The 19,801-nt window shown below is 42.3% G+C and overlaps 1 protein-coding gene across 7 annotated transcripts in view; it reads right to left on the bottom strand.

Moving 5' to 3' along the window:
• GLYR1 (glyoxylate reductase 1 homolog) overlaps window positions 1–19,801 on the bottom strand; it is a 59,561-nt gene that overhangs the window by 39,002 nt on the left and 758 nt on the right. For all 7 annotated transcript variants that reach the window (XM_063143361.1, XM_063143354.1, XM_063143358.1 and 4 more), the window contains exons 2-3: window positions 10,072–10,108; window positions 8,301–8,380 (exon numbers count right to left, since the gene is read on the bottom strand). In XM_063143361.1, the coding sequence (XP_062999431.1) occupies window positions 8,301–8,380; window positions 10,072–10,108 (117 nt within the window). The remainder of the gene's footprint in view (window positions 1–8,300; window positions 8,381–10,071; window positions 10,109–19,801) is intronic.

Genomic DNA, 19,801 nt, shown 5'->3' with positions numbered 1-19,801 from the left:
TTGTGCTTTGCTGCCAGAATTCCCAGCATGTCAACTGAAGGCAAGAAGTCAGTATAGTAATAATTAATAAAGTACAATATTAGAGAGGCCTCTCTTTTCATAACAGGTTGCAGAGCTGTGGGTGAAATATCACTTCCTTGAACTCAGGTGGTGAGTGCTGACAGAAATAGAGCCAAAATGGGGTTACTGAGAAACAAGATGGGGGCATCAGCATGTTTAGGGGAATGCTCAATAACTAAAAAATAAATAAAAATCATTTAAAACATGCACACACACACAAAAGCACCCACACACACACACACACAAAAACAGTCCAATGAGGATTGAGCATGCTCAACAGCTATAGAGTTTTAAGTGCCAGCTGGAAAAGAAAAATGAATTGGTTGAGGAGTAAAATACCCATCTAGAGCTTCTTAGCGCCTATATTATGTTTCCTGCTAGGAAACGGACACAATGCAACATTTGGTTGTAGGTCTAAACTTGTACATTTCACAATTGTATGCTGAATGTACACATCAACTTTAATTCCAATATTTCAATGATCAAAGCAGATGCTGTACTGTTTTATACGTTTGCTGTTGCCCTGAAAATGGCTGCAGAAGTTGAGTGGATAACTGGATTTGAAACGTAACAGTATGCAGAGTGCGCATACCAAATTTTATTCCAATACTCAGTGTTTACAGTTCACTAAGAACTGTCAAACAAGATGCCAAATGAAGAAAGAAAACTAAAGGCCTCACTTCACGCGGGCCAGTAACACTTAACATTGACACAGCACTTTTAGAGCATTCAAATAACTTTGCAGTCATTATTCCAGTAACCCTTATAATAATCCTGAAAAACAGCTCAGTATTATCCTCAAAAAGTGCAGATGGGAAACGAGAAATGGAGGTATTCCTAAAGCAACCAAAACAAGATCTCAACTTCTTGGCTAACAGTTATACCCACAGTTATAAGCTCTTCTGTTCAACTAACAGATGGCTAGACTTTGATTCTTGAGATCTGATTATGAACACTTTAGATTTATAATCTACCTCTGTTCCCAAGAAGTTGTCAGGTTCCATGGTTAACATGCATCTCCAGAGACTGCCAGAGGCAGTATGCCAATGGGTTTCAGGTAGACAGAAGACTACTGTTACCATGTAGGGATATTTTAACTATATATAACTATGGATTACCCCGAGTTCTGCATAGGCAGGGTTGACTTACTTCCTTTGAGCTTGCCAATTACTTCCTACATGCCACTGCACAAAACATTCCTTCCCTGACAATTCAGTCAACGGAATATGCTTTATTTACACAGAGCTGTGTACATCCATCAGAACCCTGTAGACTGCTGTGTCTAATATTTGAATGAAAAAGGAAGGCAGAAAAACAGCATCCACCTCTCGATTTAATGGCCACTCTTTATTCCCAAGAAGTTACTATCTTACAAGAATTGCTGCTGTCAGTTTACAGATCTAGCTAATAATTCATGTAATAGTGCCTCTAGACCCAATGCTAGCTCAGACCGTACACTAAATCTTATGTTACTGCAAGAACAGAACAGATAAGGCTCGCTTACTCTTATCGGGGTCACACCACAGGGCTTAAAAATCATCCCCCACATGCAGGGAGCACAGACTACGTAACTCAACTGAAGAACAAAAACTTAGGATAAGAATATTTAGTTGTAGGAGAAATTAAGGCTCAGATGAAGCCCATCTACAAGTGGCAAAAACAGGGGGGATCATCTCAGAAATTTTCAGGGGAACAAAATAGCCTGGGGGAAAAACACTTATTGGTGTGCCTCTGGATGGGTAGCAGAGGCCAGTTCATTTCCTGGAGATCTACTGGGAATGAAGCGACATCATCAGGACACTTCTGGGAAATTAAAACAGCTGCCCAGTGAACATTGGCCCTATGAAACATAAAGCATTGCTAAGCTGTGTGGGGTAACTCTCACCCCCATCTCTCCCCACCATCCAATTTTGAGCAAAACGTTCACAAAGCCAAGAACCTTGGCTCAGTCTTATGATAAATAAGGTTTTGTTTGTTTTTGCAATGCAGCTGTTCTTCCTCCCAAAGAGAGGGTGCTGAGGGCAGCTGAGCAGCTGGTGCATGACAAAGGTAGCATGCGTGTGTGTGTGTGTGTGTGTGTGTGTGTGTGCACGCGCGCACGTACACACACCTATGTTGGCCCCATTACATATTTTGCAGTGCTGCATTGGGGGAACAGCAGCACCTAAAGAGGCTCCTTTGGGGGCCTAGTCTTCTCAGACTAGCAAGGCCATGAGAAGCCACCTCAGAAATAGGATACAAGCAGGCAAGACTTCGGAGGACTGGGGGATAAGGCATGGGGAGTTTAGTGCATATCTAAAAGAGGTGTTATGGGGAGCGGTGTGTGGTCAGGCCCTACATTGTGGGAGACAGGGGGATGGTGGTTTGCTGACCCCAGGAAGAACTGCTACTGTGGAACCTGGGACAGACATTGTGCAGGTCTGCATTCCATTATCATAGGCTCTAGGTGAGGTGGGGTGGGGTGAGGTGGGAGAACCTGTCCCTTAAGTTTCCCAAGAGTAGAATATTAACTGAAGTCTCTGATTACACATATGGAATGACTTTCCGTTAACTACAGGTTTTCCATATCTATTTAAGCACTTCTCTGGCTTCTGAGATTTTAGCAGATGCTGCTGACACACACACTTTGCATATATACTTGCTTCCACAAGGGCTAGAAACCTGCTTTTCTTTAGGGGAGAAAAAGCTGTACATTTTGGGAGCTTAAATTCTACACCTATTATAAGATTCTATGCTCCTTGCAATTGTAGCCCACACAACGGCCTACTTATATCTTGCCTTTACCTTATAGACAGGGAGGGGAAAGAGAGAAGCAGTGCTTGTGCCATATCATCCACCATGCAGTAGACGGAAATCATCCAACAGAACAAAATTCATTAATTTCCCAGGGCTGCATTCTTTAATTGACCTCCTCCACCAAATGATGGGGTTTTTCCAAGCCTGAATTCTAAGCTACACGCCAAACTCCATTTATTTGGTAATACTGACCTTTTCATCTGCAATCTGTTCGCTAATCTATGCTGGCACTAAACAGTGTGCCAGACATTCGACCCACTTTCAAAAGCTTGCCTTGTAAATAACAGCATAATACATTTCCCCCCCATCAACACTTTTGTGCCCTGACATTTTTGCTTCTTTTACCAGAACCACCTAAAAGTCAGGATTGGCAACAACCTTGAAGCATTGACAGGCATGACCCATTTATTGCAGGACATGCTGTATGTGGTTTGAAAGCAAAACTGCTTATAAAGAAAGAGTATTGCGATGAGCATCCTTTTGACAGGTTACCCCACTTTTCACCTAAAATACATGAACTTATGAAGCTGTGTTACAGCATCAGAGCATTGGTCCATCCGACTTACCACCACTAAATATCTAGTCCTTTCTGACATGACAACTGATTCACATACATATTAGGTTGCAATAATTATAACAACCTTGCAAGGTAGGTCAGTATTATCCCTATATTGCAAATGTAGCTAAAACTGAAACTGGCTTGTCTGTGGGCCACCTAGGGTCTCACAGAAAAGAGATGTGAACTGAAAATGTTCTGATGCTTACCTCTGATTCATAGACTGTGGAAATGCATGCCCTAAGCCACTTAGCTGCTGTGGTACTTGAAGCCTCCTTCCCCAAAGAAGTGGGGCTAAAGGATACAGTGAGTCCATATGCCTTGAGCTCTGCTGTGTGGCACCCTGGCTGTGGAATGAGCTCCCTAAGGAGGTTTGCTTGGCACCTACATTATATGCTTTTAGATGCCAGGTGAAGACCTTTTTATTCTCCCAGCATTTTAACAGTCTATAAATAAATTTTAACTTGGTGTTTTAAATTTGTAATTTTGCATTGCTGCTGTTTTTGTGAACCGCCCAGAGAGCTCCGGCTATTGGGCTGTATAGAAATGTAATAAATAAATAAATAACTGTGTATATTTTGAGAACTCTGTACTCTTGAAGGGTTGAGAGGGCTTGGGCAAAGGGAGGGAAGGATTAGGTCCTATGCTGTGTGGGGAAAAAAGTAATTTACTTTAGGGTCAAAGGGTGGGTCCAAGAGTAGAACGTTGCTGCCCTTTTGGGACAGTCAAAGGTGGTCTCTGTCAGAAAGAATGGTTAATGAGTTCTTTCTTGCTGTCCTGATTGCCACAAAGGTGATGAATTCCCCACCTCCCACATGCACACACATTGTGGAAGCGTCTCAGAGAAATCTCCTGAGATGCAATCTCAGAGAGCTACGGCTGTGTTTTGAGGACCGAAGAGAGGATGCGCAGTTGTGGAGGAGATCTTCCTGTGTTTGCTGCATGGCACAAGGGTCAGTTACTGCAATGGTGGCGGAGCCAATGGAGGGTGGGCACTGGTTATGCCTAGGCACAACAGCTCCCACCCCCGTTAGACATCTTGTGATCTGAAGCAGCAGCGATCAAACACTCCTCCATTTTGAGTGGGGGTGGTGCTGGGAGGTGGGAGGAGTTAACCCATGATGGATGTTACACCGGATGGGAATTGTAGTAAGGTGTGTACTCCACCTCTGGGTAGCACAGGCTCAGATAGGTGTCCCTTTCATAATCTAGGTAGCTAGGCATAACCATCTGGGGCCGGAATGGAGGATTGACCGCTGGGAGAAGAGGTGAAGTACAGCCAGAAAGAACCAAGTCTCCAATTGTGTCACTCTGAAAAAACGGATGGCCAATTAAAATGCTACCAGGACGACCGTGGCTTGCTCCACTCTGATCTATACCTTAAGAGAATAGAAGTGCTAGAGGAAATGCACACAGAAGCCCTGTTGGCCAGGGACTATTCCGAGCATTGAGGGATTCCGCATTTTGAGTCAGAAACCTGGAGAAATACGTGAGCAGTATTACATCTGCCGGAGATATAAACAGATTTATAGACAGGAATCCAAAGTGACTTGGGAATTCAATAAAGATTGATTGGTCAAGACTCCAATCTCCCGGATCCAGTGGCTGACAGCTCAGAAAATCACTCTTGCCATCAAGGCTGCTTTTTATGTGCCGGGATATGGATAGGATATTGACACACACCCCTATTAGACTGGAAAGGGGGTATTTGTGTAAGAAGCAGAGTTCTGGTTCCTAGCCATGAAGCAGTATCTGGGCCAAGCAAGTTTGGTGTTCCCAAAGTCTCTGGCACAAAAGGAACTCCTACCAGGCTGAAAAGGAAAGGAATACTTTGGACGCATTGTGTTATTCCTAGTATAGGAGGAGGGCACAGTTTTGCTTTTTTCATTCATTTCAATGAGGATGTCCTTGAGTACTTCCTCCCCAAAGAGTTGAGTGCCCTTGAAGTGAATTGTTGCTAAATTAACTCTAGAGGAGGCATCTACATTCCAATAATTCAGCCAGACGGAGTGCCTGACCATGGCAAGCACTGCTATGGCACGTGCTGAAAAAAATCACGGCACCAAGGATGGCATCAATCCCAAAGGAATATGTTTTGGTCCATCTAAGGAAATCCCTATGAAAGGGCCCTATTCTAACTCAAAAAATTATGAGGCTCCAAAAGCCCATTTGGGAAATGCTGCTGCCTCATTGGTCTTTTCAATGGTCAAATAAGATCGGTGCCCTGACTCTTTGAGGGAGGCATCTCCATACTTAGGAACAACAGTATCACAGAGGAGGGCGGTTATTGAGGCATCAACAAAAGGCTCTCTGAGATCCACTATTGCCTGCTGTAATAGACGTTTTAAGCGACATTCGTTGGCTTCCTGCCTTGAAGAACGGCTGCCCATTCTGCCTTTACCACTTTGTCAAAAATAGGAGAAAAGGGTGCTTCTCTGTTGAGTGCTTTTGATTCTGGAAACACAGAGGCTCCCTGCAACGACGACTGGCTGGCTGGCTGGCTGGACTCCTGTGAGCTGGGTTGAAAACCTAAGGACACCGTCTTTAGAGAATAAGGGAAGGAAGTCCTCATTGTATAAAAAGTGTGGTACTAGGTGTTTTCGCAATCTGGCTTTCTGACCATACCTTTCCTCTTATTGGAGAACTCCTGAAAAGCTGGGGTTTAGGATTAGTCTAGTCCCTACGGACTCAATGTCACTGTCGTCCTCTCTGGGAGGAAAGATGTGACAAATGCAACAGGGGCTGGGGCATGGAGGCAGGTCTGGTGGGTCAATACTCATTCTTCACTACCTGAACATGTTGACAAATGCTGCTTGTTCTGGAAGCTTACACAATGGCCACTTCCCTGTCAGGGCCATGGCAGAGCACGGACAGTAGAGGATCAAAAAGAAAGGGCCAAGACTGGATGAAAGGTAAACCATTTTTTTAAAAAAGCTGAGAATGGAGTTAAGAGAAAAAATAATAGTAAAGAGAAAAAATAATAGTAAAGGGAAGAAACGCTAGCACTGAGTAAGATGTAGAAGATCACTAAATCATTATCATCATCATCATCATCATCATCATCAAGACATTGCCCTCGATGAATGAGACAAAAATTGGGAGTGGAGCGAGTCTACTGCAGTTTTTCCAGCATATGATTCCTGCCTTTCTTGGGGGGTAGGCATAGTTAACCCATTCTCGGACGCCTCTTCACACCAAACTGAGAACTAAATGCAGCATTCCAAATGGGGCCGGAAAATCAACTTATATAAAGGCACTATGATTTCTTTAAATTTTCAATCTCTTTCCTAATAATTCCTTACTTATTGTCTTTTTGCTATTAGTTAACTTGGGACCAAAAGTGGACATATGGGTTAAGGGGATTTGAAAAATGACACAAATACTACCAGTTGCTCCCAACTCCCCATTACTGATTCAAGGGCAAGAGAAGAAGAATTAGTGGCTCTGGCACAGATACGTGCTAGCAGTTCACTTTGAAGGTTGGAGGTGAAGGAGTCTTAGCTCTTCACCCTCCATCCTTACTCAAAGTGATCTTCCTGTAAAATATAATTGCCAAGTGCAGCTGTTTATTATTATTATTATTTATTTATTTATTTATTTATTTATATAGCACCATCAATGTACAAGGTGCTGTACAACGTAAAACAGTAAACAGCAAGACCCTGCCGCATAGGCTTACAATCTAATAAAGTTGTAGTAAACAATAAGGAGGGAAAGAGAATGCAAACAGGCACAGGGAAGTGTAAACAGGCACCGGGTAGGGTGAAGCTGACAGTATAGGGTCAGAACAAACTTAATATTTAAAAGCTATAGGGAAAAGAAAAGTTTTTAGCTGAGTTTTAAAAGCTGTGATTGAGTTTGTAGTTCTCAAGTGTTCTGGAAGAGCTTTCCAGGCGTAAGGGGCAGCAGAAGAAAAAGGACGAAGCCGAGTAAGGGAAGTAGAGGCCCTTGGGCAGGCGAGAAGCATGGCATCAGAGGAGCGGAGAGCACGAGCGGGGCAATAGTGTGAGATGAGAGAGGAGAGATAGGCAGGGGCTAGACTGTGAAAAGCTTTGAAGGTCAACAGAAGTTTATATTGGATTCTGGAGTGAATTGGAAGCCAATGAAGAGATTTCAGAAGTGGAGTGACATGGTCAGAGCGGCGAGCCAAGAAGATGATCTTGGCGGCAGAGTGGTGGACAGAGACCAGCGGACTGATGTGAGACGAAGGAAGGCCAGAGAGAAGAAGGTTGCAGTAGTCGAACCGAGAGATAACAAGAGTCTTGGCAGAAGAGACAGACAAAAATGGTCGAATCCTGGCAATATTATACAGGAAGAAACGACAGGATTTAGCTACTGCCTCAATATGTACTTCTTGCAGCGTACTTACTCTATGCTTATGGCATACACAGAAGCGTGGAATTTGCAAGTTGACTAGGAGGATGAAGATGATTATTAGGAAGCCCTGGCTTTTCAGTTTTAATGCTACCATGTTTCTTCCCATTTAACTGAAAATCTTTGATACTTATTGGAGCAACTTTCAGTATGAAAGCCAGGCTTTCAAACCAACACTCCATTAAGACAGGGGCTTAATATAAATGATATAAGTCTCAACACCAATCACACACTGTCAAGTTATCCCTAACACAAAGAAACAAAATATGTGATATAGTGCTAAAGAGGTGACACAATTTATTTATTTTTTTGCTGTTTTAGGTTAGCTGGCACCTGAATCTCTTCATCCCTCACCATGTAGGCTCAAAAGGAACACATACACACACAAGCTGATCAATTATTTTTGCAGGAAATTATGCAACTGCAGATTGCCAGCACAAGACTTTTTCTACAAGGGCCCTCAAATTTAAAAAATAGATTTTTCCTCCCAGGCAAGAAAGACGTGGGTACATACTGGTCTTCAGTCCCAAAAAACTTGACAAAGAAGCACTTCTTCCCCCGTGGCTTCTTCAGGTCCTTAGGTGGGTTAACAATCTGTGAGAAAAAAAGTAAGCAACCATTAAGAGGTGATAAAGTCTGAATTTTGTAAACATTCCCACTGCACTCTCTCCAAAAACTTCACGTGTTTTGATAAAGGACCTTGTGAAACAAGATTAGGGTGAGGTTTGTAGAAGACACCTTGCGACTAAAAGGAAAACTTTTACTAGCAAAGGAAGCATGCATTCTGGGAATATAGTCATATGTTGCTTGCTGCAGTGCTGCTATATTTAATGCCCATTCCCCCAAATTCAAGAAACAGAAGATACACTAACATTTTACCCCATGTGCTGTTTTGGCTTGCTCTGTGCTAGAATATTGGCCTCTGTTATGTCCCACATATGTACAGGGAGATACAAAAATACACAAGAATCTGAGACACTACTGATCAGCGAGTCTTTGAGTACTTCTGTACCAAATTTCAGGGTTCTAGCTCATTGGGATGATGTGATCTTCCACTACTCATGATGCGGAACAGGCAATTAAGGCTATAACATTTGGGCACTGTGCTGTTTGTAGCTCAGCAATTACAGCAGTCACTTTGATATCGACTAAGCTTAGCTGGTAATTCTGCAAGTAGTTTGGAATGGTTAAGTACCCTCCACACAATGCAACATCAGGATAGATTGCAATTATCCTCAGGGTAACACATTTATTCCAAGGTTAATGCCATAGAAGCATAATGGATGCAGCAGCCTATTAGGAGGTAAATCCAGACATTTGTCATAGCTGTCAGCCATTTCTTGAGTTTCTCTGAGAATGCACAAGCAAACACCCTGCCCGACTCAGAGACCGTACTGCAGCAATATAACAAAGGATGGAAGACCTTACCAAAGGATTAAGGGGGAGGAGTTCAGTTTATGAGTTCCCACTCAATATCTGTGTCCTAGACTCAATGCCATGGTTACTGCAATTATTTCATTTTATTCTTTTAAACACAGCAATGCTGTGACAGGCCATGGAGACTGAAGAATGGATTGACAGCACTGTTCTAGGAGAATTAAACCCAAACAATATCGCAGGAGCATGAGTTGCCAGCAGTAGATCTGGAATAACAGCACAAGAGAACAAGACTGGAGTTGAAATTGGCAAGATGGCTCCATGCTATGACAGAAACATGGATAATGCCTTCTGGTAGCTTTGATTTAACAGATTCATTGCTAAAAGCTCCTCAACGGCTCCCTGCTCCATAGCATTCATTTTGCAATACTAGGCCATCTATTCCAGTTTTTACCAACATGGCACCTCTGGCACATGCAATTCTTGTCTATCTCAAGACAAAATGATGGCACTTCTGCGGGATATGACTCAGGTCTGAAACTTGTACTTTTCTGGTGCACTTTAATCCTATGCATTCACTTGGGGAAATTATTTTTCCTTTGTCTGCAATCCTATACATAGCTCTTAGGAGTAAGCCCCACTGGACTCAATGAGACTCACCTGCATAAATATTCATAGGACCAGGCTGCACACCTCATTTTTAAGATGGTACCAAGGCTCATTTAAGTTGGATGCCCTGGATTTATCTACATTGCTGTTTGTTTATTATGAGCCAATATGCTATGCACCAACTGAAAAATGCAAGGGGAATGATGTGCATTTTGGATTTGGCATGAACAGAAAATACTTGCCCCAGCTAAGAATGCCCCAGCTGAAGTGCACACTAAAATCCACTTCAGAAGACTCACCTTTCCTGGCCAAGGAGGATATCGGCCCAGCTTCCCCCTATGGAAAAACCAAAAGTCAGCCACAGGCTATCAAAAACAGCAGAAACTTTTCAACAGCCTTCCTCTACACAGAACTACTAGAAAAGAAGACCAAAGACTATTTAGCAAAGGAAAGTCTGGATCTAGGACAATACCCCTCCATAAATACTACAGAGCTACTACTGCTGAGGAGCCCAGGCAGTCTTGCTATGCTCTTGGGTGCAGCTATTCCCTAAAGTAACAAATGTACTTCCACACATGTACTAGCACAGACAAATTTGTACAGGACTACTTGCCCACTCAGCCTGACTTCTGTAATTTGTGACTTTAGAATCACAATTTTAAAACAAAAACAAATAACTTTTGTAAAGCTTCCCAGCCTGATTATGTGGAGGAAATTCTTATTTGCCACAGACAACCAGGTCAGTGGCTTTTTACAATCCTGGTGACCAGCCTCCTGGGTCAGGCATGGATAAAACAAAGAAATCAACCAGCAACCTAAAGAACTAATAACTGTCGATTTGTAAACTTCAATGGCCTCTTTTGATGTCTGTGTTTGTGTTTAACTTGGAATTAGTATAGCTTGCTTCAGCAGCACATAAGCCTGAGTCTAGTAATTGTACTACCCATGTTTTCCCAGAGCTGAGCAACAATTCCTTAAATGCCTTTCAGTTTAAAATAGTATCTCCTGGGTAAACCTAATACCACAATAGCTACAGCAACAGGGCCCAGGATCTAAGGCAGGGTGGCTATTTGTGGCCCTCCAGATGTCTTGGCCTACGACTCTCATCTCTCACCATTGGCTACGCTGGTTAGGGCTGATGGAAGTTGTAGGCCAAAATATCTGGAGAGTCACATGTTGCCCAATAGCAAGAAATGCAGAAAGAAGAAGCCCAAAACATTTGTAGATCTACCTTCTGCCTGCCCTGGTCTACACCATTATGAACGAAAAACCAGGCAAGTATATTTTGCTCCTATTTCAGACATTTGGAAGCCACAACGCATGGCAGTACCCAAGCACATGTAATTGAGGCAAAAGAGACAGGGCTGTGGTTTTCAGAAAAAAACTAGACAAATTTTCCCCCTCCATACACGCGCCATGCAAAGCATGCCTGAGAGATACAGAGGTGTTTAATTCATGTTCCAGGGAATTTTTCATTTCTAAACCAGGAGCAGGGGAAATGTTGTTTCAGCCTGAGGGCTTCTCCATTTTGGAGAAGATCTCAGGGGTCCTGTACTAGTGGCGGGCAAAGCTGATTTCTCCCCCCACCCACAATCCATTGTTACCAATTTATAATAGGAAGCATGTCTACCCAGAAGTGAGCAGGGAAAGCCTCTGCAGGATAAGGCTCAGAAGGAAGGAGGTCTAAATCACTCAGCAGCAGCTTCCTCCACTGCCCCTATCCCTTCTGCTCTGCAGGGAGAAGCTCTTATCTCTGATCAGCAGCTGATCAGAGCCATGAGAAAAACTGCCAGGCTGGATGGAGAAACCCATCCCTCCACCAAATCACAGGAAAGGGTTGTCACATAAGCACATGAAGTCACCACACCCTTTGCATCAACAACATGCATAATTTTACATGGAGACAGAGTTTCCTTCATCTAGATTTATAGTGTTCAGAACAGAAATAGTTTGAAGTTAAGAGGTAAGGTGAACTGGGAAAAGTGCTTAGAAAACAACTTGTGATAACCCTCCAGCCCCAACCTCCAGGGACTATAATCTTTGCATTTATTTTTATGGGCTACAACAGTCCTTTAGTTAAAAGTTCTTCACAAAACTTCCTGCAGTTTTTTCCTAAGTCACATTTCAAGTAATAGCCCTAAAATAGAATTTTGTACCCAGTATAAGATGGTGTAACAGTTTGAGGATAGGGCTTTCACATGTTTTGCTCCATTTTAGCCCCAAAGGGTTGAAAGTGACTGAAAAGGAGCCACAATATATTTAAGTAATTTGTGGGAACATCATGGAAAAGATACAGAATGGATATGTACAACATGTGGAATGAATCTTGTTTTTCAAATTTTATTTAAGGAAAAAATAGCTCCTAATACTATTTAGGGAACTGCACATTAAGCAACTGCACATCGTACACCAAAATGTTACCCATTTAGCCTGCTAACAGAAACTATCAGACAATTTGGGTATAATTGCTAGGGCAAAACATTGTTCACCCCACTCCTTTCCTGCCAGTGGCAACACACAGACAGACCTTGCCCGCTAGGGGATATGTTATTTACAAATAGCATATATCAAGGAAATTGCTTGGATTGAAGTTTGAAGTATTTTCGTTTACTTCCTATCTTACCTTAACACCTACAACAAGGATGGATAACTTGTGGCATTCCAGTGGTTTTGGCCTACAATTCCCATCAGCCCTAGCTAGCATCGTCAATGGTGAAGGATGATAGCAGGATTTGCACGTCAAAACATCCAGAGGCCTCAAGCCCCCCCCCTCCCACCAATGTACAAAATCTATGCAGATCAACTTAAATCCTGCTTTTAAATCCTGAAAGTTGAACAGAAAATACCTTGTAACAACGACGTTGTTATCTCAGTTTTGATTAAACCTGCATAAGCAAGTCCTACAACGAAGCACAAACGAGATGGTCTGAGACTATGACAGTTCAGACTTGTTTACTCAAACAAGATGCCATCGTTTAATTTGCGCTTAGACCACATGAGGTGAGACTGCAGAGAACACTGCATACTAAAGCCCTAAGACTGGATCTAGAGTGTCCTCCTGCAGACAGAAGATCTCCTTCTGTTTGGGAAAGAGACTGAGGTCCAGCAGAGGCTCATGTTGAAGGAAGGAGATTTTCACCAATTCCTCCTTACCCCTGCCTCCCCATGAACTACCTCCAACACTGTTCCGGAGGGTCCTCCAACCCTCTGGAACAGCTTTTAATGGAGCATAAGGGGAAGGAGTAAGTGAAATCAGCAGATACCACAACCTTCTGCTCCCATGCCCAGTGGGAGCACCCTGTGTGCAGAGTTTTGTTCTTAGGAACTCCAGATCCAACCCATAGTATAATAAAGCTAGAGGAATAAAGCAAATAATTTAGACTTACTATACACTTGGGGCCTGGGTAGACTCAGTTCTTAAGGTATTGCACATAGAATAATCTAATTAAACAGGCCACTATGCTATGCTGACAGTATACACACTAGGCTATCTTGTGGCAAGTTATGAACATCATAATAGGTGGCCAAGAAACATAGATTTAGAAATAGTTAATCCATATGTGGGTATTAGAAATGGGCATGTTTGTGTGGTGGGGGGATATATTTCGAAGTGAGCAGCCAGCCTGAAGCAACAGAAAAATGCCAACTTTCTTAGCCTAGACCAGCCTTCTGCAATCAAGCAACTTCCAGATGCACTGGGGTGACAGTTCGCATCACGATTCGCCAGCTACAAAGTATGGGAGTTACAGCACACCTGGAGGGGGCCAGATTGACAAAGACCGGCCTAGACCAGCAGGCACCTAAGATTTTCCCAACTCTGCCAGCAGACTGGAACATAGGAAGCTGCCTTATTCTGAGTCAGAACCTTGCTCCATCTAGCTTAGTATTGTCAACATTGACTAGAAGCAGCTCTCTGTGGTTTCAGGCAAGGGATTGTCCTAGCCCCACCTGGAATGTCAGAGATTGAACCTGGCACTTTCTCCACGCAAAGCAGGTGCTCTACCACTGAGATACTGGTCAAGACAAGCACTTTAGGGGCTTGGAACCTGCATTAATAACTGAACTGGTCAATGTCGAGAGTCAGGCGAAGTCGACTTGATTAGCCTAACTGTGGATAAACATTTTGCTTCATCAATATGCATCTTAAGTCCAACTTATATTGGACTGCTGAGCCAGTATCTCCCCACTAACCCAAACACGGACTAACACTGGCTCAATATGCAAGTCTGAAAAGTGAAACACACATGGCTGCCTGCACCACGTATTCTTCATTTGTTTTATACAACAAGCAGATGGAACTCTGATGGAGATACTCAAAGTCTTGCTGTACTTTCATTTGCAGTTAAACTAGCCCAACCCTGTAGAACATTCAGCAAAACAGCTAACAGACACTGGGCAACAGGGCAATCTTGTTTCACAAACATCTTAGGGAAAGTGAGACAAGATCTGGGGCTAGTCTTATAAGTTATGTATAGGCCTGAATCCTGCTCCATCACCCCGGGAGCATTTTCTACAGTGAGGCCTCACAGAAACATCTCCACAATCCGTAACTATTAATACTTGTTACTAGTGAATAAAAATGATATACAGAATTCTAAGTAGGAAGGCAATAGGAAACTGGATTTTCCCACTTTGCCTAATCAATAGATTGCTTCTTTGGTGTCTACCTGTCACCTTTACGGACCTTAGGCTGCTTCTCATTGAGCAAACTCTTTTATTTCATGTCTACTGGCCACAATGTTTCTTTAACAAGGTTTTTTCTAATACAGCTAATGCTACTTTTAAACATATGTTTTGGCAAATTCCAATAGTTGTTTCTTTTTGGGAGGAGGTTATTATGTGGATAATTTTTTGTACTGGAAGTCTTTACTATTTGCTGATATACACACTCTTTTAAATTACCTGTTTCTTGGAAATTAACGAATGGTCATTATAAATGGATTTTCTGCACCCTTTTGACATCTAAAAGACTGATATTACAACATTGGAAGGATAAATACTCACCTCCAATAATGCCATGGATTGAGGACCTTACAAGGTTTTCAATATTTGAATGGGTGGCATATCGATGCCACCTGGATACATATATGGGTATCCGGTCTGCTTTTGTTGAAGTGTATATGATTGCTAGGAAGTAGTATATACGATATATGCATTTCATATGTATTCATTGATCCGGATAAATACAAATCGATGTATATATTTTTCTCTTTTTCATATTTTTAGTTGCAATTTCACAATGAAAATTAATTAGATTTCTTTTTTTTCTTTTCTTTTTAATCTGGCGTTACTAGTATGTAATCTGGTAAATACTACTCTGGAGAGGAAAAATGTCAAACATGCACTTCTCACTGCTTCTAAGCACCTTCAAACTGCAGCCCCAAAGTTCCTTGATGCTTCCAAGTGTCTGAAAACCCCAACACAAATGGAGAATCTGGACCACTCTCCCAAGTCCTTTGTGCATGTGCCAGCGGACTTGAGAGAGGACAAGGATTTGCTTCCCCTGTTTAGCAAATACTGTAATGCAAAAGGGAGACTGGATAGGTGGTTGCCAAGAATAGATGCATGGTTTCCAATAGAACCTGGCAAGTGCATTTGTAGAAGCTTGGCCTCATAACTCTGCAAGTCAATTTGTCTGTCTTCTTCTCTTGAACCACTTTGCTGGAGTAGTAGGAGAGTATCTTTCCTCTCTCATCTCTATCTTTCCTCTCTCATCTCACACTATTGCCCCGCTCGTGCTCTTCGCTCCTCTGATGCCATGTTTCTCACCTGCCCAAGGGTCTCTACTTCCCTTGCCGAGCTTTGTCCATTTTCTTCTGCTGCCCCTTATGCCTGGAACGCTCTTCCAGAACATTTGAGAACTACAAGTTCAACCGCAGCTTTTAAAGCTCAGCTAAAAACTTTTCTTTTTCCTAAAGCTTTTAAAACTTGATTTTGTTCTGACTTTATACTGTTAGTTTTGCCCTACCCAGTGCCTGTTTACCCTACCCTGTGCCTGTTTGCATTCTCTTCCCCTCCTTATTGTTTTATTATGGTTTTATTAGAATGTAAGCCTATGCGGCAGGGTCTTGCTATTTACTGTTTACTCTGTACAGCACCATGTTATAAATAAATAAATAAATAAATAATAATAGGAGAGGTTACGTTAGAAAGTCCAAATGAAGGAGGCAACAACTCCCTTTCGCTTGGAAGAGAGCCTCCAAAATGCCCATTTTCTTGCTTCCCCCCTGCCTTTGTGACATCAGTAACCATTACACAAATCCCCACCCTGATCTTGGACCTATTTACATGCCTAGCAAACTTTCTTCACAGGAAGTGAAGGGCCAAAAATGGACAAACTAAACAGGCTTGGAAGCAAAGGCCCATGAACCTGCACAGGCATACACAAATGAGCAACAAGCTGCAATTGGTTGTTTTTGCAGGCAGCAACTAAGTGGCAGTGTAGAACTTGAGACCCTCACCTCTTTTCCTGCTGCCACAAGAGAAAGAGAAGCAGAAGACCAGGGGGAAAAGGTTAGACAACAATGAAGCTGGCATTCACCCAGTCACTTGGCTACTGGCTCTTTACAGTGACAGTCCCACCATTTGGTGAACATCTCACTAACACAGTATATTAGCCAGAGAACTGGCCCAAGTTTGAAATGTTGGAGTCCATCCACACAGCTACATGTGAATTCCAACTTGAATTCACATTTAAGAACTTCACTAACAGAAACACAACAGCCAACACAAATTAGAAAAGGCATCACCTTCTACCTACTTTGATTTGTAAATTTAACAATTTCACATTGTCAGGAAATCAGAAATCCATGGTGGTTCATAAGCCAGGATTGTGCGATTCATTTTCTCCAGGATATAAATGCACAGTTGTGTGTTGGCTATTTGAATATTTGTTTCAAGGTTAAAAATAAAATACCATCTGTTCTACCCCACCGTATCACATAATAATCAGTAGACATTCTATATGAGAATCAGCTTCAAAGATGATACTATTACAGAGTATAAAATAATGGGTAAACTCAGGATCACTTCCCAAGATACAGGTACATGCCAATAAGACATACCAATAGGTAAGGATGAGTAAGTGTCAAGTCTCCCAAAGATATGCATTTGGTTTAGCTGCTCCGAAAATCTCACTTTTCATTGTCTTCTCCTGGAGGAAGACTTGTGTATGGTAATTACAGAATTATATGATTTATCTCTTGAACGCATGGAAATAAATTGCTAAATGGTAGTTATCTTGAGGTGGAGGAACAAGTGCAGTCACACTCCTCAAACATTACTGCCCAATTCTAGCAATGAATACAGGGGATTTAGCTACCTGAAATGCACTTGCTGCTTGGTGTGCATTCAATGAGGTCCCAACCACTACCCTGGAAAAAAATGTCAAGTGGCTTCCCAGGCCCCATTAAGTAGCTATCTAGTAGTTAAGAGAGTCAAGCAGCAATTTAATTGATGCAAACCAAAGCCCCATATCTGTATCATATATAGGACAGGGCTAGATATGTGAAGTCCTCAGGCTGAGGCTTATGCAGTCCCAACTGGCAACCAGAGAGAAAACGTCTTGATGGGAAAGACACAGCTTTTGGGCCTGATACTGCCTATCATAGAGATATGCTTCATAAGAGAAGCCCAACCTGATCAACTCAATGGCCTATCTAGTCCAGCATTCTGTTCATACAGGATCCCAACCAGATGCATGTGGGAAGGACATGAGGACAATTGCAAGCCCCCTGCTCATTTCCCCCAGTGACTGGTATTCGGAGGCAGTATGCTGGAGGTAATATATAGGTACTTTGACTAATAGCCATTGATAGCTTTATCCTGCCTGAATTCAAAGCACCCTATTTGGTCGCCATCACTACATCTTGTAGTATTGAATTCATTGACCCTGTCCAAGAGACACACTAAAGCCACAGTGGTTAATTTATTAGATTGTAAGCCTATGTGGCAGGGTCTTGCTATTTACTGTGTAATCTGTACAGCACCATGTACATTGATGGTGCTATATAAATAAATAAATAATAATAATAATGATTTTGAGCTAAACGCTATGGCTTAGCGTGTTGTGTAAAGTAGTTATGTAACCATGGTGGCTACATAACCACGGTTTAAACACGCTCACTAATCATTTGCTGCAAAAAGCTTAGCAGCATAACCACAGCTTAGTGTGTTGTCTGAACAGGCCCACTGTAGAATACACAATTTTCTGGCTTTATTTGGGCTTTTAAGAACTTGGGATAGGGATGTGGGAGGGGGCATGTGCTTCTGTCAATTTCCAGAAAGCCAGGTCAACCTCTTCAAGAAACCTCATTCTTGAATGAATTGTCAGCAGACAAACCTTTTTATAGATGTCTCATTGTACTGTAACTCTTAGGTTTCCGCTTCAAGATTTACAACCCAGCCACATAACATGACGTCTGAGTTGTTCTTTTTGTATTAAAGGTGATCACTACAGCACAATTCCTAGATGGTCATCCCATCTGGCCCCTCAGCTCTAGCACAGTAAGCAACTGAATTACATGGGGTGACTTTTATTAATCACTTTGTGGTACACTTTTAAGAACTAGATTGTGATTTTTAAAATCCTTATTAGGGGAAGAGTGATGGCACAGCCAACACATGTCAAACAATTTCATGGAACAGCTCCCATGTGACTCTTAGTATGGGATTACAATAAGTCACAGAGGAGTGGGAAAAGATTATTCTGTGAATCCACTTCTTGATGAAACCTAATTAAGAAATATTATTGGCTTTCAAGGAGAACTTGTACCCTAACTTGACACTTCCTGAAAGATAGCAAACTTCTTTAGGCAGGAAAAGCTATGTATCTCAAGTTGCCCACCTGTAAAGTGGCTACATCAGTGTCCTACCTCACAAGGCTATTGGTGAAGAAAACAAGAGCCTAATGAACTGAGGCAGCAATCCTTTTCACATTTACTTGGAAGCATGTCCCACAGAACTCAATGGGATTTACTTCAAGGTAAAAATGCATAGTACTGTGCAGCAATATTGGACTTGTGTTCAAATCTAAACTCAACTGTGGACTAGGTGGCTTTTACCAAGTCGCTACCTCTCAAATCCACAAAACAGCAACAGAAGCAACCTGAATCACAGAGCTGTTGTAAAAAGAAAGTAAAAATGCAAACAACTGTGCATTAAGACTGCTACATAAATATTATTCAAAGCTTTCTGTGACAGAATACCATTGCAATTTACAACTATTAAATTGCAGATAAAGGCAATAAACAGCCAACAATAGCTCCCAGAACTTCTCGAAGTGAAGTTAGTTGGCCCAATAAAAATGTCACCCAAGTGAACCATCGATTCTTACTAGAATTATAAGAAGTGGCTTTATATTGAGTCAGATGATGCCATCCAGCTCAGTATTACCTACGCTGACTGTCAATGGTTCTCCAAGGTTTCTGGCAGGAATCTTTTCCAGCCATACCTGGGAGACGCTGGGAATTGAACTTGGGATCTTTTGTATGCAAAGCAATGAGCTACAATGCCTCTCCTTCAGTTTCTTTAAAAATACTTTGCTTTTGTACATCACAAAAGTATGTACAGAGTATTCAATCTGCTTTTGGATACATTACCCTAGCAATTCGCACAACCCCTTCCATCCCATAGAGCAAGTCAGTGCCATTATCTCTACAATGCAGATCCAGGACTGAAGTTAAGCAAAAACTGCTTGACACAACCGGCCCCACAACTTTCCCCAGCGACATTTATGCTGCAATCTCATGCACGCTCGCTTTAGACAGCACTACTGAATTCAGCGAGGCTTACTTCCTAGTAAACACAGCATAGGACTGGTGTACAAGGCCGGCTGTGAAGATGTGCCAGGAAAACACGCTCCATTCCCATAATCAACCCTCCCTCCCGATTTTGCTACCCAACTGGGGAAGTTACAGTGAACTGTCATAGAATCACAGAATAGCAGAGTTAGAGTCCAACCCCCTGCTCAATGAGGGAGGCCGCCCCACTTACCTTCTCTACCCAGATCCTTACCTGATGCTTCTTCTT

This window comes from Elgaria multicarinata, chromosome 17 (genome assembly GCF_023053635.1).
Source record: "Elgaria multicarinata webbii isolate HBS135686 ecotype San Diego chromosome 17, rElgMul1.1.pri, whole genome shotgun sequence".
NCBI classification, from domain to species: domain Eukaryota; kingdom Metazoa; phylum Chordata; class Lepidosauria; order Squamata; family Anguidae; genus Elgaria; species Elgaria multicarinata.
The sequence above is the reverse complement of the archived record's forward strand: the minus strand, read 5'-3'. Positions and strand labels throughout refer to the sequence as shown.